Genomic DNA, 26,832 nt, shown 5'->3' with positions numbered 1-26,832 from the left:
ACAAGGTCTCTTTCAACTCTACGATTCTATGATTTTTAGATGACACATGCATTTTAAATAAAATCTCAACTTTTAAGGATTCTAGAGCCAATAGATACAAATCCATATTGCTGACCAATTGTAAAAAAAAAATGAAGGTTAAAATTACTGATTATGTTTTGAGTTCTAGAACAGCATTTCAGGGCTTTACACTTCGGTGTACCAATTTCTGAATTAAAATTATCTATGTCTACCAAGCACAATATGGCACCTGTCAGATCGATATTAATGGCATGCAAACCAAACTAATTTAAAACTAGCCATAAGCCACCAACCCAATAGAAATACTCTTTCTTTATCTTCTTCCTTCCTTTTTCAATATATGCAAGAAAATTATTATTACAATATTTATATCCCGCCCTTCTCACCCAACAGGGGACTTGGGAATTAAGACATACAGTGGGTCCTCTATATTTGCGGTTTTAACTTCTGCGGATTTGAATAATGTGTTCTCTAGAAATCTCTAATTGTTCTAGCATTATTTTATGATCAGCACCTGCCAAATTTTGACCATAGTCATGCTAGAGGAACTATAGATCTCTAGAGAGGTGTTCTCATAGGTTAAAAATACAGTAGAGTCAAACTTATCCAACATAAACGGGCCGGCAGAACGTTGGATAAGCAAAAATGTTGGATAATGAGAAGGGATTAAGGAAAAGCCTATTAAACATCAAATTACATTACGATTTTACAAATTAAGCACCAAAACATCATGTTTTACAACAAGTCTGCCACTTGTTTGGAAGTGTGGCTGCACTTGTGATGTTGCTGGGTGTGTTGGCCAGCTGTGTGTTGCTGCCTAGAAAAACAGCTGTGGATCCAGGCAGGAGGTAGACTGTGTTGGATAATACAGAATGTTGGATAAGTGAAAATGCTGAATAAGGAGGAATTACGGAAAAGCCTATTAAATGTCAAATTACATTATGATTTTACAAGCTAAGCATCAAAACATCATATTTTACAACAAGTTTGCCACTTGTGAAACAGCTGTGGATCCAGGTGGGAGGCAGACTGTTGGATAATACAGAACATCGGATAACCAAGACTCTACCGTAGGAGGTTTTTTAAATTTTGTGTGTCTCAATCTCTCCCTACCTCAAATCATGGAATCAAGAGTTTTGAGGATGGGACAGAAGTCCAAAAGCACTCCTCATACTTAGAGAGCTGCTAGGTTGAATAGTAGACAAAGGTCATACTGACTCAACAGTCTGGAGATGAAGAGATCAATGCAGAAGGTGATAAAAACCTATCACCAGATCACAATGACGAATATCTTAATTATGATATGCAGCTGACAAGCTCTGCTACTTAATGAATACTTGAGCTCAAACTCAAGTTTATTATACGTAGCCTCCAACCCTTATGCTATCCCATAATAAATGGTATGGGAAGCTGCTTTCGTTATTATGATTGATGTCACATGAGAGCTCTCCGAAATCTCCCTCATGCATCACAGACATTATGTCAGAAATGTTTTATGCACTAGGCGCTGGTATTGAAAATGAGAAGTGAATGCTATTATAGCGAGCTTCAGTTTTTATGCTGAAACCTACAAATTTGACAAAGCAGAACTGGGGAGGGCTAGAACACAGCGTTTGTCAGTCATGTGGGTGGGAAATGAAAGAAATGCTGGCAGAGTTTTTGGAAGTAAGTCTAACAAAACTTTAGCTTATTCAGCAAGTTTCTCCAAAATTAGTCAAACTCAGAGACTGTTCAGGTCTCTTGCTCCCAAAACTCAAAGCTTTTGTGAGTTGTGTCTTGTAAGCAAGCTCACAGACTGGATTTTTCTGGGGCAAAGTATATATAGTGCATCTACACTGTATACTTAATGCAATCTGACAGCATTTTAGTGCCATGGCTAATGCTATGGAATCATTAAAGTTGTAATTTTATGAGGCCTTTATCCTTCTTTGCTAAAGAGTGCTGGTGCTGCACCAAACAACTTAGAGAATTCCACAGCATTGAGCAATAGCACTTAAGAGTGTTGCCAAACTGCATTAATTCTACAGTGAAGAGAAAGCCATCATTTGAACTGGCACTTAAAACACTAAAGAACAGAAGTAGTTTAGTTTTTGGCAATAAAGTGAAGCAAAACACACACACACACACATCAACACAAGGAATTAACTGAGATTTTCAGGAGGTAGAGCCTGTATTTCCAGGATGAATTTTAATGTTTTTAACTTTATACAATGTTATTAAATAGTTTTTACATTTTTTATTATCATTTTTATTATTACTAGTTATTAGTTATTACTAATCTGCAAACTACCTTCGGTCCCATTATTAGTAGATGCAAATAAATAAATAAAATAAATACATAAATAAGGAAGTTTCAAAACTACAATTCTTGGTGAACGTTCACTCTTCACAGGTATCTGTTACTTCTTTGTCATGCTATGCCTAACATTTGCATAGCTAAACAGATTGCAAATTTAGTCCAATCTGTTTAAGATAACTATAGGATCATACCTCCTGTTCTGCCTGGTACAGTTTCACTGTGATGTTTCTCTGGAATCCTAAACCTTTAGCATCATAAAATACCCCAAGACTTCTGATAACGATTGGGTAGAGGATTTTGAAATGCACACTGACAACTCTGTCTTCTGACAGCATGGAAGTATCATCCTCTGGCAAACTGAATGCTTCGATTTCTTGATTCAGAACTATTGAAAAAAATGAACCAAGAGTGTGGCATGAGCCTAAGGGAAAAAATACTTGTAACTCAGTAACTCTATAATAGTTTTATAACACAAAGTACAAAATGTTTCCCTATTAATTACAACTGGCCAAAAAATCAAACCTCAGAAAAATTATTTATTTTACAACAACAACTTCTAGAATATGCATCATAATAGCTATGCTGACTGAGTGATTCTGAAAGTGTAGTCTAGCATTTTCGCAACAAGCAATTCCTCACAAGGAGCTACTATATTTACAAAGGTTTAACAAACAATCACACAGTAAATAATGAATAGTTTGTCTGTTACCAACATCTTTGAAAAGCTTGAAATTCTTACCTGGGTTAGTGATGTTCAGAAGTCTGCAAGAATATGGATCTTCTCTATCTTCGACTGGCACATCACATCCATGTGCACCAATTATAAACTTCACAAGGACACTAACATAGCATTAACAACATTTATTGATTTTTTGTCCCATCATATTTAGAACAAATTATTTTCCCCTCAAATTAGGATATTTAGAATGTATTATGAAGTTTATATTACACTGTTAGGATAACCACCAACCAATGTTTATGTTTTACAAAAAGTAAAATAAAATGAGATTAGGGAATGCTCAGCTTGGCAATTTTTTAGGTATTTCATGTCTATTATCTAATTAATGAGGGTGCAGCAGTTGCTTCCAATTATTTATTTTATAATAAGTCTAGTGATCTATACTTTTATAGCCATAAGTCTAATTTGTTAAACATCAATAAAATTAGTATGCAAATCTATTCAACTCGCTAGTCTTGCTCTATTACCAATACAGTACAACCCCTATATCTGTGGGGGATACATTCCAAAACCTTCTGTGGATACCTGAAATAATGCATAATAGCCTTATATTTTTTCTATAACTGGACCAGAAGCATATCATAGAATCATACCTGGAGGACCTCGAACAGAGCTTTCCAAACATTCCATGTTAGTGACACATTTTTTAGATATGCATCATTTCGTGACACAGTGATTCAGTTTTATGAGCAAATAAGAGGTTGAACCAACCCCTTATAAGAGATATAGGCCCGCATATAAATTGTGATAACGAAATGTATGGGGACACAACATATCACATGAAAAACTTTCATATATATATTTTAAAATATACGATTTCTAAGATAATAACATACATTTCCAAGATTGTTGTTATTTCTCATACAGTCACGTGACACATCTAAACACTGCAGCTGACAAAGTAACATGCCATACAGAGTTTGGAAAGCTCTGACCTAGAAAGTCCCACAAACACTTGGAAAGGGAATATTTTTTGAAGAGTGTGGATGTCGACATCATGGATAAAGGGGCTGCACTGTATTGTCCAATAAAATGCATATCTAAATACGTAACAAAGAAACATTTTGGAAAGTTACAGCTATACAAGGCAATGTTAGGAGATGCACTGTCAAGTCAAAAATTCTTTAAATTCAGATCAGGGCATATGTTGTTACTGCATTCAGAAGGAGGCAACAGAAATTCCTATATATTATATGCCTTTTTAAAAAACGTATTCTAGGAATATCTTGAACTAATCCCATACATAAGCAAGAATCCTAAGTGTGGAATATCATAAGAGAAGGGGGAATCAGTACTGGGAGTTACCGTTGGCTAAGTCCTGGGTGTTGCTTCAAATGCCTGAGCCAAGTGTTCCTTATAGTGTTCCGCAGCCCCTCATTATGTCGCGCCGACAGCACCCCAACAATGACATCATAATGTTTTGGTTTCCAGTGAGGAAAGAAAGCCAGTAGACCTGGGAGGAAATATACATTTTGTTATTCCAAAACTCAACAAGTAAGTGTGACGGACAGGATTGAAATATGATCTCTTATACACAAAACCAAGGGCATTTAGTGAATACTGAGAAAGATTCAACCCATAAGATTCACTGGAATGCTGGGGAAAGGGAAAATCAGTTTTGGCATTCAGGAACAGTTAGATACAGGGTTCAGCAGCTGAGAAGAAAATAAAACCAGTTAGCTAGAAGAGAGAAAGACTGTGATTCTTAGTCAGGCAGTAACTTCTTCCTACTAAACACTGCTTTAATTATGCAATTACTCACAAACTCATTAACAAGAATTAATTAAATGGAACAAACAAACAGAATTGTTTTTTCAAAGAAAAATGGGTGGCTTAGATTCTGAGCGGTAAGGGATACAAAGATTTGAGAGATACGATTTTCCATATTTTGGGAGATGAAAGGACATTCACAGCAAAGCATCAGTTTATATCAATTTAGCACATTACAGTGGTAACTATTATTTCCACTTCTAACATACTATGATAATATTTATATATTGCCTTTCAAAAGAAAGGCCCTTAAAGTCCTTTAGACAGGAAAAAAAACACATCGGATTCAAAACTCATCATAGTGGCATATCATAAGAAGAACTATAATTACAAAGCAAATCCAACCAAATTTTAACCTGATGGCACAATGTGAGTAGCTGTTACACTTTCAAAATTTCAGGAGAGAAACAGTAAAGTGTCCTGTACAGGCTATATATTTTTCCTGCGTGTGTAGAATTACAATGGCAAAACGTTTTATTGAAAATAAATGTCAGCTAAAGCAATTTTATTTAAACTGAGACATTTTCCTACAATGGAAACTAATCAACTTGACAAAACTTCTACAACCAACAGGGTGAGACAGTAGGCATCTTCTATGACCTCTTTCTATAACAGAAATACTCAGGCTTATATTTAGCACTGGCAAGAGATATCAATTTCACCTCACTCTGCTTAATTTGAGAATGAATCCAAGAAAATTTGGATGACAAATCAACTAAATGCTAGGACAGTTTAGAACAATCCCAGCACGTAAACCAGAAGAGGTAATTTCAGACGTCTTATTTTAGCATGTCCCAAATGATCTACCAGTTGACATTGTGTGCTCTAGATATAACAGGCTGATAATGTTCCACAAAGTCAATGACATTCACTGATATCTTTGCCTTAGATTTATGCAAGGTATTTATCCTGTAAGTTGCAAGAATAGAACAAGATTACTGTACATGTCTCATTAAACAAAATCACATGTAATCATATATCAATTCTAGTGGGGACACCCTTTTGCTATGACACAAGGAAGCAGTGTGTCCCTGATAATTTGAGCATGAATGGCATAACTACTTTTGTGATGAATCAAGCTGATGTTACAAAGCCAAAGCAAGCTTTATTCAGGGTCAGCTATGTGGTCTACAGTTCTGAGCACCAAAGTCAACATAATTTTAGTTATTAGCAAATATTAATGGCATCCCAATGGGGTGAAAATGTTAAGTTGTATGGGAGTTGTACTGGACACTTTTTCTTTTCTGTTGGGAAAATATATGCAGTCTGGGAATGAACTGTAGGAATGATTTTCTATTGTTACCTACTTGTACAGTTCTCATAGCTAAGTTAGAGGATGGGGAGGTACATTTGCTTTTTTATTTCTGCTTTATATAAGCCTTGACTGCCAGAGGGTGGGTGTGTACACCTTAACCGAAGGTTGTCCATATGTCTAACAAAGGAGATTTGGTTTGATTGCCAGTTGAGAGATCAGTCTGGGAAAATCTGTCTGAGGGCCCAATTCTACCTGTGAGAGATATCAGGGAAAGGGATGGGATGATTCTCTGCTGTGTACCATCTGCTGCTTTATTAACCAACAAAAAAGCTTATGCTAGAGAAATAACCTATTGCAGAAATGCAACTTCTTAGACAGGAAAGATCTGGTTACAACGATTCATGCCTAATTCACTTACTGATGTAACTACTGTAATGTGCTTTAGGCAGGGCTATCCTTTAAAATGTCCAGAAACTACCACTTTGGTTCAGAATACGGTATCAAAACGATCTTGACAGACTAGAGAGATGGGCCGAAACTAACAAAATGAAGTTCAACAGGGACAAATGCAAGATACTTCACTTCGGCAGAAAAAATGGAAATCAAAGATACAGAATGGGGGACGCCTGGCTTGACAGCAGTGTGTGCGAAAAAGACCTTGGAGTCCTCGTGGACAACAAGTTAAACATGAGCCTACAATGTGATGCGGCAGCTAAAAAAGCCAATGGGATTTTGGCCTGCATCAATAGGGGAATAGTGTCTAGATCCAGGGAAGTCATGCTTCCTCTCTATTCTGCCTTGGTCAGACCACACCTGGAATACTGTGTCCAATTTTGGGCACCGCAGATGAAGGGAGATGTTGATAAGCTGGAAAGCGTCCAGAGGAGGGCAACTAAAATGATTAAGGGTCTGGAGAACAAGCCCTATGAGGAGCGGCTTAAAGAGCTGGGCATGTTTAGCCTGCAAAAGAGAAGGCTGAGAGGAGACATGATAGCCATGTACAAATACATGAAGGGAAGTCACAGGGAGGAGGGAGCAAGCTTGTTTTCTGCTGCCCTGCAGACTAGGACACGGAACAACGTCTTCAAACTACAGGAAAGGAGATTCCACCTGAACATCAGGAAGAACTTCCTCACTGTGAAGGCTGTTCGGCAGTGGAACTCTCTCCCCCAGACTGTGCTGGAGGCTCCTTCTTTGGAAGCTTTTAAGCAGAGGCTGGATGGCCATCTGTCGGGGTGCTTTGAATGCGATTTCCTGCTTCTTAGCGGGGGGTTGGACTAGATGGCCCATGAGGTCTCTTCCAACTCTACTATTCCATGATTCTATGATTCTATTTTACATTTCCAAAATGAGGAACAAAAGTCTTTCAAATGAAGTCTCATAATGAAATCCATGGATCCCTTCTGCAATGGCATCTGATTTGTTCCCAAACCTCCCAAAAACCATCTTTCAGGAATTACATATTCAATTAATAACTGATGAAACAAGTAGTTAGCATACATAAAGTAAAACAGCTTGATGGGCATGTGACACTGCTATAACACTACCTTCATTGAAACCATAGAAGGCAAATAGCTGTTCATAGGTACATCCCTAGCATGATCACACCGCTTGTTATCACACATGATTTAACAGGATCACAAGGGAACTGGAACCCAACTCCCCAAACCACTTAAAGAGCAGACCTCATGAATAGTTCACTCGCAGCTCAGTTCCTTTTTGTCAAAAGCAAATTCACTATCGAGCAAGAAATGGGTACTGTTGTGTTAAATCACAGCCAAGCAATATGAATGTCTGAATTTGTAGGTTGCCCATTCACCTCCCCCATAAAGAATTTTTAAAATGGTTCTAAAATCTAAAATGTTTCATAAAAGAAAGTAGTTAAACAAGACTTTGATCAAATCAATGACACTGATTTAACAACACGCTTGTATCCTAAAGAAATGGCTGCAAGGTACTTAAAAGCAGGCCAAAGTAGTTAAAAAAGCAGCTGGTTCCATAAAAGCTTTCCGTTACCAGAGCTTAAGGAAGACAATGTAACTGATAAGAATGTCAAAACTCTCTTCCAACAACTGAAGAGCAAATTGTAGGATGCCTGGGCATCAACATGAAATGGTCCATCAACATGAAATGGACAAGACTCTCAACAGAACTGGCCATCCAGCACTGGGGGGGGGGGGGGGCAAATGAAGCAAAAAACTTGAGTCAAGAACACGAACAAGAATCCATAAAGACTCTTGATGCAGCATCAGAAGATGCTGAAGACATTAGCCACATTCTTCACTGACCGATTTATAAATTAGTATCATAGAAGAAAGATGGGACACAATTTATTTATTTAATTTATTTCCATCATTTCTATCCTACCCTTCTCACCCGAGGGGACTCAGGGCAGCTTACAAGTCTGGCAGAATTCAATGCCAATACACCACAGTACAATAAAATAAAAGTTAAAACAGTTAAACAAAATAACAATATACAATATACAAAATTTAAAAACAATATAAAGTATTTGAACCATTCATCCACAAGACCTTGTACATAAATCTTAATCCAGTCCGAGTCGAGGTCAACAGAACTTATTCTTTAAATGCTTGCGCGCAGAGCCAGGTCTTCAATTTCTTTCTGAAACCCAAAAGGGATGGGGCCTGCCGGATGTCACTAGGGAGGGTGTTCCACAGCCGAGGAGCCACCACCAAGAAGGTCCTGTCTCTCATCCCCACCAGCCGCGCTTGCGAGGCAGGTGGGATTGAGAGCAGGGCCTCCCCAGATGATCTTAAGGTTCTCATAGGCTCAAGAACCTAATTAGCTGCTACAGCAAATTCTGTCTGGTCCACCAGCTACAATACAGAACAAGGTCACCATGCTTTGGGACAGTAATCTAGAAGGTACAGAGCAAGCCAGGCATGTCATGATTAGATTTATAAATTGATCCTTAAAATGCCAGCCATGAGAGCCTTGAACATCTTGAAAGGACAGAATATAAAGACACTGCAAATCTCTTTCTCAATACCCTCTGAGATGACGTCATAGCATACATTTCAGAAATGCTTTGGAAAGCAGCAGTCACTATAACTTGGGCTTCCTTAAAGAATTCATGGTTGTAATTGGGTTCCAAGAAACAAAGAGCAACAATATATAACACTATGTAACAAAATTTGGAAAAAAAAACTGTTCCTGGTTTGAACATGTTATTGCCTGTTTAATTGTGCAATACAGTAGAGTCTCACTTATCCAACATAAACGGGCCGGCAGAATGTTGGATAAGCGAATATGTTGGATAATAAGGAGGCATTAAGGAAAAGCCTATTAAACATCAAATTAGGCTATGATTTTACAAATTAAGCACCAAAACATCATGTTAGACAACAAATTTGGCAGAAAAAGTAGTTCAATACGCAGTAATGCTATGTAGTAATTACTGTATTTATGAATTTAGCACCAAAATATCATGATATATTGAAAACATTGACTACAAAAATGTGTTGGATAATCCAGAATGTTGGATAAGTGAGTGTTGGATAAGTGAGACTCTACTGTACTTTGAATATAATTGTTATATTCCAGAAATTTCATTTTTGAGGCTGCCACAAACTATGTTGAATTGGCTGAGATTCTATGAGATATTCACTGAAAACCTACAGCAAAATGTGCTGCAGGATGTCCTGCAAAAACTTTTTTTTTTGTAATTTAATAAACTTTTTCCATGTTTTATGACAGAACCAATTAAGAAATGACATTTATAACTCAGGAACAAAAATCACGTTACATAGCGTAAGCTCTTATAAATCTAAAGCTATAAACTATCAGAGAAGGTGGCATTAACTTATCAGTGAAACAAAGATTTTATTCTGCTTGGTCACTCGGTAATAAAAAACTGAAAAAATATAGAAAACAACAAGAAAAGTCTACATAAACTTGCCAACATGGCAAAGTGGGAGAGAGCCCAAGCACAGAATAGTAGCAGCAACAGCAAAAAAATAAAATAAAATAAAAAATCCATCACCACCACCACAACAGTTCATCACACTCCTTGAACTGGCATGGCACTTAACTCTCGCCTCCTCATAAAACAATGGATAATGTGTGTGTGTGTCGGGCGGGGGGAGGAAATCTGAGTGTATTAAAATATTTCATAAAGAAAATTCCCAAACTCACTGCAGCTCCAATTTTGCTGTGAGACATTCTAAAAGCAGTCTTGTGATAATTTTGTATTACGGAAGGCATTAAACCTCGTTCAAACCTGGAAATAAGAAGCTAAACTCATCTTTGCAGAGACTATACAAATACAAAGAAAGTAGCAGACAAAAAACACTGCTTTTTCATTATGAAGATGGATTAAAACAAATTTAGACCTCTTTACTCTCTTTAAGTCACCAGTGCTATTTATGTGGTAACAAGACCTCCAAGCTCTTCCATTTCTATAAAAGGAATACACTGTAGATATCATTGCAGGTATTTCAAATGAGAGACAAGAACCCCACAATGAGTATTAATCCCAATGAGGTTAACAACCCTTTCATTTTTACACCAATTTGTATAAATTGGATTATCCAAACCCAAAAGCATTAGGTGCCTTCCACCTGTTATTAAAACTGAAGGCAATCAATCGAAAACAGAGATTTCCTGAATCAATGCTAGCCAATAATGAGAGAAAGTACCCCATTCAAAAGGTGAAGCAGGAGAAATTCCTCAGAACTGATGGAACATTTTGTGAATTCCAAGAAACATTTAGAGATGCTTTCACTTTTTTATTGAAAGTAAGTAAGGATGGGAAATTGCAGCTCAGCTCACAGCTCTTCTACCCCCACAAAAGAGGTGTCAATTCCCTCTCCTGGAAGCCTTTAGATGTGGCAGTTTACCTTTTTAACTGGTTGCAGTCACCTCAACACTGTTTAACCTAAAAATAATATTCATATTTCAAAAGCAGAACTGGACACCTAGCCACTTTTGTGGAGGATTGTTTTCACTTTTTGTGCATTTTTGATAGTCCATGATCCTCATGGAGGGTCAAAGGGACAAAAAATTGACCACCAAACCCACTGCAGATCCCCATTATTTAAGGCACAGTAATAATCATGCAAGTAAAGTACTGGTTGGATGGAACCACATTAAAATTAATGTCATTTTCAAGAGTTTATAAAGCCCTCTGGTTCCCACTGCCCTGTTGCTTTCTTGAATCAAGACACTAAACTACATCCTGCCATTTTGACTATCAGAATCAGCCAAGTCTTCAGCTATAACTACAATGGTCCAACAGTCTTTAGGCCTTTTGACCAAATGCCATAATTCTATCAGGTATGTTCTAAATTTAATTAATGCATGCAATGTCTCCAAACCACTTGCAGCCCTCTCTCATTAGATGCTATTAAGACTTTTAGCGGTCTTGAAGGGAGTCATATGGAGCTGTAGTCCATCACAATCTGGCTGGCCTCCTGATTCCCATCCCTCTTTCCTGGGGCTGATTTCTCTAAAGGAGACCTAAATTTAAAAAAACACACTGTTTTGTACTAATCAACTTGAAGTAATGAGTTGATTTCTTTCCTAGTGCAATGTGTTGCTGCCACAACAGAAAAATGTGGCTCAAAGTAGTGCCTTTGTGTGGCTATGTAAAAGATTATGGTTTTCTTTGTTTATGTAGATTTTCTCTCTTGTTTGTATTAATGACCTTAATGTTCATGCACCTTCTGTGTGAAAAGCTGCTGGAGAATTAAAAAAGCCTGTAGTGACCCTATTTTCCATCCCAGCAGCAGTTATAGTAGTAATTATTTCCAGTTTTTCTGCACAGTTATGGAAGCTGGCCAGTGAAGAAACAAATAAATGGGTCAAAGCGTATATCAGGCTTGAATTCTCACTGAAACCCAAAATTACTAAAATGAATCTATTGTACTCTGGATTTATCACGAAAAGACATGACTCACTGGGAAAGACAACACTGCTGGGAAAGATGAAAAGTAGCAGAAAAAGATTAAACTGATTAAATAAAGGAAGCCACAGCTGCCCTGGGTTTCTAAGAACTGAGCAAAGCTGTTGATGCCCAGGGCTCTTGGAAGTCTCCCATTCATCCAAGTTAGGTGGGCAAAAAACACATAGGCAAAGTTGTGAACAGGCACAAAGCCACCAAAAGCATGAGAACAGCTATCAGATCTCTTAAAATTTCTTTAAAATTCTATGAGTTCTAATTAGAGGAACACTGTAAGTAGTTCTTCCCCATGTCCTCCTACTCTGTGTGTATGTATCACCTGATGGTAATCCCACAAATGTCAGTTTTTTAGGCAAGGCAAGGCACTTTTACCTGTTCCTTCCTCTAAAATATAGCCTAAAGCACTTGAATGGCAGTCTCCCACTCAAGTGCTAACCAGGGCTAACCCTTCTTAGCTTCCAAGATTAGATGGAATCTGATGCCTTTCGGGTAGTTTGGTCTGCCTTCAGAGTCCTGTTCCTAAATTAATTTGATTGTATTGATGGCACATGTTTGTTACAGTTGTTGAAGAGAGCAAAAGGACAGATGAGTAATTGACTGGCCCATTTCCCCCCTTCAGCCCTTGAAATACAAACACATACTTGTTGAATGACTGATAACAAATAATTTACTCCAAAGCATTACAGCACATAGCAACGCTCAAGCTATTCCTCATGATTAGTGTTGCAGGTGGCCAAATTATATTTTATCAGTAATTCAGACTGCTTTTTTGTCCCCCAACATCCGTCCTCCGTGGTCTTAAAAGGTTCCTAAAACAGTGTATCAAACAGTGCTGCTAGATCCTTAGTCCAAACAGTTTCTCGTCATTTTCTCCAGTGGTGTAGCCACATTGGTCTGTTATGCAGGCACTCTCTTATTTTAAATGTTTAGGATCAGATGTTGTGATTTTTGATTTTTCAGATTTCAGGCCACCTGGATTTCCATATACATAGTGATTGGGGAAAGGGGGTTAGTCACACATCTGGCCCCTGCTAAGCTTTCCACCAAGGAGTCTAATTGGAGGGGGGGAGGGGAAAAAAACTATAAAAAGCAGATATCCCAGACACTTCCCTGGCTGTCAGCAAAGTTACTGCCCATTTAGCCAAGAAGGGAGGGGAAAATCTTTCCCCACCAGAACTCCCATGAGGGTGGTGTTCAAAGGTTTTATCTGGGCTAGATACAGGTGATAGCCATTAGGGTCAATGCATGCCTATGGCCTATTCCCAGGGTGCCTGCCCTGCTGTGCACTGGCATGAAAGCTTCTGGATCTCTGATTTTTCCAGGGGCCTTGCGTAAACAGCATCCTATCCTCTTCTCTTTGCCCCTTTCCCCTGGTCCTTTAGGAAAATTTCAGCAAATGTTGAATGTGCAACTAGCCCCCTTTTCCTAAAGACAAATGTGGACAGCTGATGGCAAAAAGTTTTGTGGTTTGTAGTATTTCAAACCTTGGTTTTCTGGAAAAAAGGAGTTTTATTCTTTAGTAGAAACTATCTTGTGGCACCATGTCTGACAGCACTGCTTTTATCTACAGTCTACTTCATAAAATGCGTAACACAGAATCCTGGAGTGCAGTCATCCAACTGAAGGTAGGTTGTAAGTAGAGAGGATCACAAAGTGAAAAAAGGTTGAAATTCAAACTCTAAGGCATGTGTTTCTATGGAGTTTATATGTTCGTTTATGATTAGGTAATTATTAATTTTATATTTGTTTAGCAATTTATGAGCCTATAATGATGTTTACCTTGCACTTTTTCGATTTATGTGTTGTTTTATTACCAAGGCATTGAATGTTTGCCTTTTTGCTTGGAAACAGCCCTGAGTTGCCTGGGGAGATAGGGTGGCCTGTAAATAAAGTTGTATATTATTATTATTATTATTATTATTATTATTATTATCTCAAAACTCACTAGACTCACTAACTTCTGAGTAAGCATGCTCTAAACCACCTTACTCAATGGGTTATTTCTCATTTGAGAAATCCTTTGCTACCGCTCAGATCACATATCCCCCAACCTGCACAAAAAAATGACAGGAAGCAATCAGGTCATCTTCTTCCATTTGGCTAATTCCTGCTCCACGTCTATCATTTTTATAGCACATATGCATATACTAGTACTTGAGTTTGACATGTGTCAAACCCAAGGCCCGTGGGCTGAATCTGGCTTTCTGTATTATTTTATGTGGCCCTCCAGATCCTGGCCTGCTGTATTTCTCATTAAACATCATGACAAGAGCTGAAGGGAGTCGTGATACAGTAACATCTGGAAGGCATGACCTGAGGTGGCGCAATGGGTTAAACCCTTGTGCCGGCTGAACTGCTGACCTGAAGGTTGTTGGTTCAAATCCGCAAGATGGAGTGAGCTGCCGTCTGTCAGCTCTAGTTTGCGAGGACATGAGAGAAGCCTCCTAGCAGGATGGTAACACATCCGAGCACCCCCTGGGCAACGTCTCTATGGGCAGTCAATTCCCTCACACCAGAAGCAACTTGCAGTATGTTCTCAAGTGGCTTCTGACACACACAAAAATATTTTTGGATATCAGCAGTTTGTTCCATTTAGCCAGAATAGTGGGTTTTGCATACAGATACAGGATTTATGGCTATAATGTCTGACTTTAAAATGGCATTTAATCTTTCCCAAACCTCAGAGTCACAAGTGCTGTTGGGCTGCAATTCCCATTATTTCCAGTCCTTGTGGCAGGTAATAAAAATTATGGGAGTTGTCATTCAATAACATCTGGGGACCAAAACTGAGTAAAAACTAAAGAACACCAACCATTATATTAAAAAATGATAGTTGGGCCTTTGTCTCCTCTGATTCTCCCTCCATAGATTCAACAACCCTTTGGAGGCAACATAAGGCTGATGTGGCCCTCAATGAAAATGAGTTTGAGACCCCTGTATTAGCAGATCTCTGGGTGAACTGAAGCAAATGGCTAAGGATACCTCAGTCTCAGCTAACAGCCGCAAAGTGTAAAAGCTTAGTCCCAGCTACGTTTAAGAGAGTTAAAATATCCAGTTGACCAAAGCAGATCACAACAAACCTGAACTCCTCCCACTCATTTCATAGCAATTGCCTGGGGCTCACTTTCCACCAAAATGCCTTCCGTCTCTCTGGGCGATGATGCCCTAGATCCTTCCTCCTTTTCTTCTGCCAACTGCTTGAAGGGCACCTTTTCCATCCCTCTTGAGCCCGAATCACCTGTCCTGCCCTTCTTTGGCAACCTACTGGGCTCGGCTTGTCCTATTTTCTGAATTCTGATTCTAAAATGAAGGTTAGAAAGAAGAAAATGAACCAGGTTTGGTTTCCCCTGTTGAATGTGCAACTCCTCAGGCATCTCTTCTCCTCCAAGTAGCCCACAATGTATTTCATTGCTTTACAGGGTTCTTTTTAGTCTTGCTGGTTTATTTATACTTATATTATTGTTACTTTGTTTTTTATTAATTAATTGACATGTGATTATTTTTGTATTTCATTTATTGTATCCATTCGTTGTGATGTAAGCCATCCCAAGTCCCTTCGAAGAGAGAGGGGGTGGGGTATAAATAAAACATTATTATTCAGAGGCATTTATGTATACCTGTTAAACAAGACTCAAAGGATGCATCAAGAAATGCACTTCCTTCCTTCCCACTTGCTCAGAGCTATGGAATCATGGGATTCACAGTTTTACAAGGCCTTTAGCCTTCTCTGCCTGAGAATGCAGGCGCCTCACCAAACTACTCACGAAACCCGTGCCATGGCAATTCAAAGAGGAATCAAATAGTGTAGAGCAGGCACAAGCAAATGTTGGCTCTCCAGGTGTATTGGACTTCAACCCGCACAATTCTTAACAGCCTACTGGCTGTTGTTGAAAGCTTTCATGGCCAGAATCACTGGGTTGCTGTGAGTTTTCCGGGCTGTATGACCATGTTCCAGAAGCGTTCTTTCCTGATGTTTCGCCTGCATCTATGGCAGGCATTCTCAGAGGTAATGAGGACTGTTGGGAAATAGTCAAGTGGGATTTATATATCTGTGGAATGTTTAGGGCGGGGGAAAGAGTTCTTGTCTGTTTGAGGCAGGTGTGAATGTTTCAACTGGCCAACTTGATTAGCATTGAATAGCCTTACAGCTTCAAGGTCTGGCTGCGTCCTACCTGGAGAAATCCTTTGCTGGCGCTGATTGTTTCGTGTCTGGAATTCCCCTGTCTTCAGACTGTTATTCTTTATTTACTATCGTGATTTTAGAGTGTTTTAATACTGGTAGCCAGATATTGTTCATTTTCATGGTTTCCTCCTTCCTGTTGAAATGGTCCACATGCTTGTGAATTTCAACGGCTTCTCTGTGTAGTCTGATGTGGTGGTTGTAAGAGTGGTCCAGCATTTCCATGTTCTCAAATAATATGATGCGTCCAGATTGGTTCATCAAGTGCAGCTGTGGACAAGTCTACATAGAGACCACCAAACACAGCAGCATTGCCCAAGCACGAATCAAGGAACATGAAAGGCATTGCAGTCTAACTCAACCAGAGAAGTCAGCCATAGGATAGCACTTGATGAACCAACATGGGCACAGCATATTATTTGAGAACACAATGCTGGACCACTCTAACAACACAGAGAAGCCCTTGAAATCTACAAGCATGTGGACAATTTCAACAGAAAACCATAAAAATGAACATAATCTGGCTACCAGTATTAAAAAAACATTAAAATCAAGACAGTAAATACAGAACAACACTCTGAAAACAGGAGAATTCCAGACACAAAACAATCAGTGCCAGCCAGGGCTGTAGACAAGGGGAGGGTTTAGGCTTACTCATTAATTTTAACTGGTTAACCAAATCCCCATGAGTGTCCACTGAAGTTTATCAATGGAGCTGATTTCTAAATTATTTTGTGTTATGGAACTACACTTTATGATTCATTTTTTTTTAAAAAAGGACATCCCCCCTGGAAATATTTTTCTGGCTATGGCCCTGGGGCCAGCTAACACCTTCCAACAAAGGATTCCCCCAGTCAGGAATCAGCAAGGCTTTGAAGCTACAAGGCCATTCAACGCTAATCAAGGTAATTAATCACAACAGTCACTCTTGCCTCCAACACACAAGCGTTCTTTCCCCCACCCTGGATCTTCCACAGATACATAAATCTCCCTTGCTTAGTTTCCAACAAACAGCACAACCTCTGAGGATGCCTGCCATAGATGTGGGTGAAACATCAGGAGAGAATAGTTCTGGAACATGGCCATACAGCCCGGAAAACATACAACAACCCGGTGATCCCGGCCATGACAGCCTTCGACAACACAATATATACTCATAGAATCATAGAATCATAGAATAGTAGAGTTGGAAGAGACCTCATGGGCCATCCAGGCCAACCCCCTGCTAAGAAGCAGGAAATTGCATTCAAAGCACCCCCGACAGATGGCCATCCAGCCTCTGTTTAAAAGCCTCCAAAGAAGGAGCCTCCACCACAGTCTGGGGGAGAGAGTTCCACTGTCGAACAGCCCTCACAGTGAGGAAGTTCTTCCTGATGTTCAGGTGGAATCTCCTTTCCTGGGCTGTTGTATGCTTTCCGGGCTGTATGGCCATGTTCTAGAAGTATTCTCTCCTGACGTTTCTCCCACATCTATGGCAGGCATCCTCAGAGGTTGTGAGCCTTCGACAACACAATATATACTCTGTTTTCCGAAGGTGCCAAGTGGAAGTGTTGATTCTACCTCATGCAAGGCCAACCCGCATCCCTTCCACAGTGTGGAGGCAGGCACCCAAAGCCACTCCAAGCCTCCCTCCGGTTTCTGGAAGGAAGAAGAGGTGCCATGCCTGCCTCTCCTCCCTTGGAGACTGTGGCTGCCTTGCCTTGCGCCCTTCGTGCGGCCCGCCAGGTGTTCCCCTGCGGGCTCCTTACCTGCCGCCTGCCTCTGCTGCTGCCTGTACTGCTGCTTCTTCCCGGGTCCCCCGGCCGGGCAGCTGAGGAGGAGCAGCCAGAGGTGGAGGACCACCCCGACGGCGCACGGGCACAGAAGCACCAGCCAATTGCGCATTGGCCGCCGGCACCGGCGCCCCGGTTCAGCAGCAGCAGCGCGCAGCCCGGCAAGCAGGCGCCTCTAGTCGCCTTCCTCAGCCCTCCTCCTCGGTTCCTCCTCCTCCTCCTCCTTCCTGGGTCCCGCCTCCAGCCCCCACAAGGCCCCGCGTTGTCCCCCTCCCTCGGGAAGGAACACGGGAGCTCAGCCGGAGAAGAGAAGAAAAGCCCTGCCCAGACAGAACTGCAACGCAAAGGCCCGCCCGCCCCCCAAACCCGGCCTTCCCTCTCCCAGAATGCCTGCTGAGGCTTCTGGGAGTCGAAGTCCCAAACACCTGGAGGTCGGGCGTTTGGGAGATGCAACACAGCAACGCAGTGCGTCATCGTTTCCTGTCGCTTCGCCCTTTCTTCTTCCTTCACCTGAAGCGGTTCTGAAGCGCCCCTCTGCCAAGTATTTTGGACACTCCGCTTCACAGAATGCTCCTAAGCCAGGCATGGGCAAACTTGGGTCTTCCCTCCAGGTGTTTTGGACTCCAACTCCCACCATTCCTCACAGCCTTAGGCCCTTTCCTTTTCCCCCTCAGCCGCTTAAGCTGCATTTTGTCTCCTCCTATGAGGACGTATCTTGCCATTTTCCAGGCAATATGTGGTTGGATGCATATTATTGATATCTTTACCTATTGCCTTCCTTAGAATAGAAGATTTAGAAGGTTAGTTAGCTCCAAGAACTTTCCTATCCAGAATGTACTTTTACTTCAGTAAATACTTTTGAACTTATATTTTTGGCTCTGCAATCCTGTGCCATCCTATGCAACAAAAGCTTATCCCAGTTAAGTTTCTGCTGTTTATGAAGTGTGCTTCTAACACTCTGCTAGAGGGCTATTTTTGAGTCTAACCACTCATAGATTCCCAACCCTTGATGCAGAATTATAGTGTTGGAAGAGACCTCGTGGGCCATCCAGTCCAATCCCCTGCTAATAAGCAGGAAAATCGCATTCAAAGCACCCTCAACAGGTCTGTTGGTTTGTTTGGTTGCATACTGCAAGCCGCTTCTAGTTGTGAGAGAATCAGCCATCTATAAAGACGTTGCCCAGGGGACACCCAGATGTGTAACGATCCTGTGGTCCTGGAGCGTAACACCCATGATAAGTGAGGGAACACTGTACATTGAAACATCAGAAAGCAAAGACATCACAAAATCAGGCACCCATATGGACCGTTTTGGATTTGGGAGCATTTCAGATTTCTGGATAAAAGAAATCTGTACTTTTCCAAGTGGAGGAGAACATGAAGAGCCACACTTTCATTTTGTGTAAGGAGGGGTGTGTGTGTGAGAGGGCCTCCCATCCAAATATTATGCAGGACTGCCCCATTTAGCTTCCAAGATCACACAGGATATATTTAGGCTCTTCTAAGATACCAGCCCCCAAAGAAGGGCCTCCCAGGACGTTGTGCCTATGCACTGGGCACCTGCACTATAGGTGAAATGGTGATACGCTGTCATGCAGTTGCAGCCGTGAGAAAGGCCTGCAGTTTAAGAATCCAGATTAGTAGCATTGAACGTGCATTATATGGCAGTGTGGACTCATATAATCCAGTTCAGTGCAGTTAATCTGGATTCTGAAACTGCATTATATGGCAGTGTAGGTCCAGCTATCCCAGGATCTGATCACAGATTATCTGCTTTAAACCAGATTATATGAGTTCACTGCCAGATAATCTGGGATAATGAGATAATCTGGGATCAGATCCTGGGATATTGTGGCAGTGTGGAAGGAGCCTCAGTCCTATGAAAGGTCATCTGGTTTGAAATGGCCCTTTACTGACAGTTCCCCAGGAGAAAGTTACTTATGACATCATAAATGTTAATGCTTAAAAGGGGCACACAGTATTTTTTGCATTTAATTTCCTCCCATTATATTTTTGTCATTAATTGCTTTCAAAGACTTCTGGTGACCCTGATGAATGACAGGCCTTGAAGTCACCCTGTCATCAACAGTCCTGCTCAAGATTCACAAACTCGGGTCTGGTTTCCTTGATTGAGTTTACCCATTCGGGATGCTGTTTTCTCCTTTTATATAGACTTCCATCTTACCAAACACAGTTTTCTCAGACCTCACAACCTTTCAGGATGCCTGCCATCAGGGCCGGTTGAATATATGAGGCTGCTGAAGCGGCAGCCTCGGGCGCTGGCTGCTAGGGGTGCTGTCGAGGCGTCGACAGCAGCCCGTAGCGCCACAGCAGAAATCGCCCAATTCGCCCTTACTTCCTGGACGCGTCCGCAGATCGCCCTGGCGATCTGCGGCCGCGTCCACGAACTAAGGGAGAATTGGGCGATCTCACAACCTCTGGATACCTCACAACCTCTGAGGATGCCTGCCATAGTTGTGGGCGAAACGTCAGGAGAGAATACTTCTGGAACATGGCCACGCAGCCCGAAAGACATACAACAACCCTAAAAGGGTAAGTGTTTTCCCCCTGACATTAAGTCCAGTCATGTCTGATTCTGGGGTTTGGTGCTCATCTCCATTTTTAAGCCAAAGAGCCAGCATTGTCCGTAGACTCCTCCAAGGTCATGTGGGATGACTGCATGGAGTGGCGTTACCTTCCCGCTGGAGCAGTACCTATTGATGCACTCACATTTGCATGTTTTTGAACTTCTGGGTTGGCAGAAGCTGGGGCTAACAGTGAGGGCTCACTCTGGTCCCCCAATTCAAACCTGCTGCGGCCTTTTGGTCCAGAATTTCAGCAGCTCAGCACTTTCACACGCTGTGCCATCAGGGGATATTATTTCCTAAAGCTTGTGAATATACAATATTTCTGATTGTTTTTTTTTGTCTGTTAGAGGCAAGTATGAATGCTGCAATTAGGAAAAATGATAAGGATGTAAAGGCCTTGCAGCTTTAAAGCCTGGCTGTTTCCTCTCTGAGTGAATTTTTTGTTGGGAGGTATTAGCTGGCCCTGATTGTTTCCTGTCTGGAATTCCCCTGTTTTCAGAGTGGTGTTCTTTGCGATATGGTATGTACTTCTACCGTCTGTGGCCGTGAGAAAACAGAGGATTTACCAGACTTTGATGATGGGAATACTTTGTTGGGAGGTGTTAGCTGGCCCTGATTGATTCATGACTGGATTTCCCCTGCTTTGCTACACCCATTACAATGGTCCATGCTGGCGTGGCACTTCTGAAGGACAAGAGTTCACTTCCTGAGAAAGGAAGTGTCTTTTCTCCTGGGGCTGCGTTCTCCCAAACAAAACTGATCTGAAGCTAGTCCGAAGTCTGAAAAATCTTCTGAAGAGATATCATGACCAGGAAACCTTTGTGTAGTACTTGTAGACTAGAAATAACAAAAAAATTAAAATTGTTGCAAAGTTTATTAAAATATTTATTTATTAAAATGCAAGATTGTTAATTCTATGTAATGTTACTATATGAACATAATGTTGTTAATAAACTTCTGGTTGTAAGGTAAACTCTTTTATCCATTCTATTCACCTCTACCTTCTACCTTTTATTTCTCGGTGATTGGGTTTTTTTGGGGGGGGGGCACCAAAATCCTGTTTCACTTACACTTGAAAAATTCCTTGGGCTGGCCCTGCCTGCCATAGATGTGGGCGAAATGTCAGGAAAGAATGCTTCTGGAACATGGCCATACAGTCCGGAAAACTCACAGCAATACAGTATTCTCTTTTCTCATGAGCCATGTCTTCTCATGATATGGCCAAGATGAATGACAGGGGCCCCATCTATGCTGCCATGTAATGCAGTTTGAAACTGCATTATCTGTTCAATCTAGGCTCATATAATACAGTTTAATTACACTGAACTGCATTAAATGAGTCTACACTGACCATATAATGCAGTTTCAAACTGCATTAAATGGCAATGCAGATGGGGCCTGTGCCAAGATATTGCAAGGCTTTAACTATTTCAAGGTCTTCATGGTTTACTTATACAATTCATCTTTGGCTATGATTGTTGGTTTTGTAATGTTCAAGCTATAAACCTTCCTTTGCACTTATTTCCTTGACTTCCACACAGCCATGCAACCCAGAATATCTGCTTTGAATTGGGTTATCTGAGTCCATACTGCCATATATTCCAGTTCAAAGCAGATAATGTGAGATTTTATTCAGCTGTGTGAAAGGGGCCTCCTTCATATATAAGCAATTATGGATAACATTTTATACCTCTGATGTAATTACCTGTAGTCCAGAGAAGCTTATGTCATGATCGGTTGTTAAGGCTTTAAGATACACTAGGGTCTCTAAAATATATAGGCTCAAACTTTCTCTCTTCCTTTATTTTGACTGAAAGGTCTAAAAGTTTTGTGTAGACTTTTCCATTGTAAATGGGGTAGATCCCATTCATGATAATATTTCAATAAGATCTATAGTTAAATCTGGGATATAGGCTAGACTTCATGGCACGAACCCAACTATAAGCAACCCCATTGAATCTGTGAGATTGACTTATGTGTTCACTGACCATTTAATAATTAATTGAATGGATCCAATCCATTTAGGATTAAACAACAGTCTATATGTCTTAAACTGAATTTACAGAAACTAGTATATACATTGGTTAGAAAAAGACTGTGTGTGTGGCCCATCAAAATGCCACAAATATTCCAACAGATAGTTACTAGTTACTAAATATGCAACAGTCACTAAAATGTAACAATGGGTTCAATACCAATAACATTTCTTACCAACATCATGGATCATGAGCAAAAAGTATAAAGGTGGTGGTCTTTATCTGTTGAATGTACCAGTGTGACGTATACTTTATATGGTCTATTTAACGTATTTAGCATTATAGGTAAGCATACTGTCAAAATAAATACAGAACTGTAAACAGAAATACCCATGCTGGTTTCTGATTTTACACCAGATTAGCCAGGGAAGGGAAGGATTGTAAAAGACAGCAGTACTGCTACAAGGTCAAAAAGGTAAGAAAATAGGAGTATATTCCAATGTAATAGCTCCAGTTTCCAAGGTAACTGGGTGTTGACATAATGTTGAAGGATGGACATTTTCTATGTGTCTAAGGCTTAATCTAAGCTAAGGAACCAAAAGGATCTCTCATATGTTGCTGGAGATGTTTTTAGTTGGCAATGTTTTTAGTTTCTAGCGCTTGGCAGTTGTCTTGCTGGATGACTGCTTTGTTTGCCTTCCGAATGGATTAGGTTTACAAACAACTGGGATTGCTGATTCTGGCAATGGAAATACATCGTTGGATTGTGCCCCTCCATTTTTGCAAGTTGTTAGTCTGTCACCCAAAAAACAGAAGCTTTGTAATATCTTAAAAACTAATACATTTATTAAATCGTAAGTTTTAAAGGAACCCATCCAATTGCAGGGAGAGGCACACAATCTCAGTATTTGTCTCCAATAAGTGTCCCTACCTCTGATCCCAATAGTTTCGTGTAGTTATTTTCCCAGACATTTTGAATGCTGCTGTTTTCAGAAGCCTAGGAGAAAGAGTTTCTGGAATTGCATTTTGCTGCTTTCTATCAAAGCATAGCAGAAGTATTTATTTGTACAAGTACTCATAGCAATTTTGGGGATGATTTTTTTTTTTGGCAGGCACATGGGGATCCAAATATAGTGCCTCTACAAAACCTGCATTTCAAAACCATCTGGAGTGAGTGGGAGCTAATGGATCAGGTGGCTGTACCCAGCAGTGAAATCAATTGCCTCTTTAGTCATTCCTCCCTGTCTGTTGTTTCCTGAACAACAGCTTTCTTGTCAGCTGCAGGGTGTAAAGGCTGAAATGCCGTAAGACTAATGTTCTGAAAGAGTAGGTTCTGCAAGTCCTTCAACTAATAAAGTGTCCTGCATTTAGCTATTATTCCTACTACACATGTATCGTGAAATAGACTGAATCATCAAAGCCTCAAGCCCCTGCCCCTTGTTTCCAAGTACTGTAATAATTTTATGTCTTCATCCAGTAGATGGCAGCAATAAATCAACCTACAAAATGAGGACTCTAGAAGTGCTGTTTGATAAGACATCTTTCTTCCCTGAGGAAGTAATTGTAAAGTCAAAAGAAAGATGTACACTCGTTAATGCAACAAACACATTTCCCTAAAGTGTTCTGGTAGCTATTATCACTTAGTATTACATCTTATCATAGATAGAAACATTTGACACAATACATAAATAATATAATGGTTGTGATGAAATGGTTGTGATGGGCACATGAGCTATAAGATCATACATTTCAGTATGCATTAACTCACTGGCAACCTTAGAGTTGCCAGCTTCTTTAATTGTATCTTTTTGATCTAACAACAGCATCTTACTCTAGCTTAAAGCTTCCCCATTGTGTTCATCTTGTATATGCATTCAAGGTCTCTTTTTAAGGATGGAAACTATTCAACATAGAGCTTTTAAATTGGATGCATGATCTTCTCCATCCCACCGAGCAATGAATTGCTATGACTTCCAAGGAGAAAATAATCAAAATCTGCACTGGCATGCATGCCACTTGAGACATAGTCATAGAGTACTGTGATTCAGATTTTATGGGATTACTTTCCGTTGTTGAGGTCCAAAATAACCCTCTTTCGGGGGTGATTCCTCAAAAATACAGCAGAGTGGTAGAACCACAATTCATAAGCAGCAGAAACTTATGTGTGGTGAGATTGGAGATGCCTTTGTTTCTCAGGATTGCAAAGTCTCCTTAAAAGTTCAAAAACATTTATTGAGGTAAAACATTTATTGAGGTAAAAAGAAATCTATTGTAGATAGAAAGGTTTTGGAGCTAACTAGTTCTCTAAGCTAGCATCTAAGGAAGGTAAGCAGGTAAAAATAACAAATATCTAAATAGCTACATTTTGCCAGTAGAGAGGGCAAAATGTGTTCTTCTCAGGTAGAAGACAAAAGAAGGAGAGATATGCTTGACCGCATGGTCCAAGCCTTTGGGGGCAATTAACATTCCAATCTAGATAGAGGAAGCTACCTCATCCCTAAAGGGTTCACATTACTATACCAACAATGTGAGGGAGTGGATGTAAACAGGAAAGCAACAGAGGGAAATCAGCAAAGACCTACCTAGGCATGCTTGGAATATAGAGAGGGGGTTCCCTCATTCTGATCCTATCCACTACATAACTAATTGAGACTTGTGTAGTCCAGGATGATATCCAACAGGAAGGAGGAATAAATCCTGTAAACTGAAAGAAACAGTTGTGCATCTAATCTTGAAAAAGAGACCTCACTGTATCCTGCTGTGAATTTGTTGAATCTTCAGCTCAGGGTTCTAGAATAATAATCAGGCTTGGCTGAAATGTATTTCGGGAATCCATTTGAGTTGAGCTTCCAGACTGGTTTGGGCACCAAAACAGCTTTGGTCACCTTTATGAATGATAAATCCCAGGAGAAGATATGGGGAAGCCAAGGCCCATGGATTTCTTTTTTATTACTTGGTGACTTTTCCTACTACTGATCTATGACATTCTTCTAGAGTAGTGGTTTCCAACCTGTGGCCCGTGGACCACCAGTGGTCCCCCAAGAACTAAAATATGGGCTGTGTCCTCACCATTACACCATTGCAAGGAGAGCAACTGGTTTTGCGAAATCCTCTTATAGTGCCGAGGCAACAGGAATGTCGGGAGGGGAGAGGCTGACTACCCACGAAAGACACAACAATAAGCCTCTTGACTGCTGCTTCTCCTCCTCTTCCCTCCCCCTGAGCGGAGCTGTTCTATGTGGTGCCTGGAAGCAGGGGCACCTTGGTATCTTTGTTCCTGGGAGTTTTTGGGGTGCCGATTCAGAAAATTGCATTGTATAGACCACATCAGCTCTAGATTATTAAATGTGGCTTTCTTAGGGCGAGCAGATGGCAACTAGTTGATGGTATATGCCCTGTACCAAAAACTAAAGCTGATGTGGTCTAGCCAATGCAATTTTCTGAATCAGCACTGCAAAGTGATCCCTGGTCAAAAAAAGGTTGGGAACCACTGTTCTAGGATCATTGTCTCAGATAGGGATGGATCTATTCTGACTTAAAATACTCATTTGGCAGAAGATTTTGCTTGGGGACTACACCGTGCTCCATGGTAGTTGTACTTCAGCTTCCACCAGGCTCTATTTTATTTTTGTATGCTGTTCATATAATATCTATATGAGACTGTCAGATAATTCAAGCACTGTGTCATTAATATTTTCCATCCTTCTAAAACTAATGTTTGGTATTAAGATATGATATCTTTTTTAACCTTTGAATTTAGTAGTCACTGATATAAAGAATGAATACAAGAGAGGGAGCACTGCATTATGGCCTATATTTTTAATGCTCACTGTCCCGGTTAGACCGACATCAGTTGAAAAAGAGAAGTAAACATGTTGCCATAGTAACTGGTGCTGTCTTGTTAAAATTAAATCAATTATGATGTAGAAAGGGTTCCCTGGTGGAGCTTATTATGGAGGAAGCAACTAATTGTTTTTCTTGCTTTCATAAAGCATATCTAAAAATGGCCCTATCTCCTAAAATACCTGTTTAAATGCAAGCTTAGCGGAGCACATAAATAGATGTCAGGTGTGAGATCTTTTTATTCCAAGGCAGTACTAATTGAAGCTACTAGGTATGCAAGTTTTTGCTTTGGGTTTTGTATTTAGGATTCAGAGCCCAATACAGAATTTCACATTTAATTAGAAGTCAGCCGCTGTGATTTTACTCTGGTATCCAGGGGAGGGTTGGGCCGTAATGTCATGCTATGAAACATTAATTTCTCGTGGCAGTTGTCTCCTCCACTCCACCCACATACATTTGCCTGTGG

General features: G+C 40.4%; 1 protein-coding gene across 3 annotated transcripts in view; it reads right to left on the bottom strand.

Moving 5' to 3' along the window:
* Nucleotides 1–18,295, bottom strand: part of b3galnt2 (beta-1,3-N-acetylgalactosaminyltransferase 2) — a 40,111-nt gene extending 21,816 nt beyond the window's left edge. The window contains exons 1-5 of one of the 3 annotated variants that reach the window (XM_008124083.3): nucleotides 17,936–18,054; nucleotides 15,088–15,307; nucleotides 4,365–4,512; nucleotides 3,060–3,160; nucleotides 2,512–2,705 (exon numbers count right to left, since the gene is read on the bottom strand). In XM_008124083.3, the coding sequence (XP_008122290.1) occupies nucleotides 2,512–2,705; nucleotides 3,060–3,160; nucleotides 4,365–4,512; nucleotides 15,088–15,106 (462 nt within the window). In that variant the 5' untranslated portion in view covers nucleotides 15,107–15,307; nucleotides 17,936–18,054. Of the gene's footprint in view, nucleotides 1–2,511; nucleotides 2,706–3,059; nucleotides 3,161–4,364; nucleotides 4,513–15,087; nucleotides 15,308–17,935 lie in introns of all 3 variants that reach the window. The other 2 variants (XM_008124076.3, XM_008124069.3) reach the window with 2 other exon arrangements.
* Nucleotides 18,296–26,832: the final 8,537 nt, after the last annotated feature.

The sequence above is a fragment of the Anolis carolinensis genome, chromosome 1, assembly GCF_035594765.1.
Source record: "Anolis carolinensis isolate JA03-04 chromosome 1, rAnoCar3.1.pri, whole genome shotgun sequence".
Classification (NCBI taxonomy): domain Eukaryota; kingdom Metazoa; phylum Chordata; class Lepidosauria; order Squamata; family Dactyloidae; genus Anolis; species Anolis carolinensis.
This window is presented reverse-complemented; position numbering and strand designations above follow the sequence as displayed.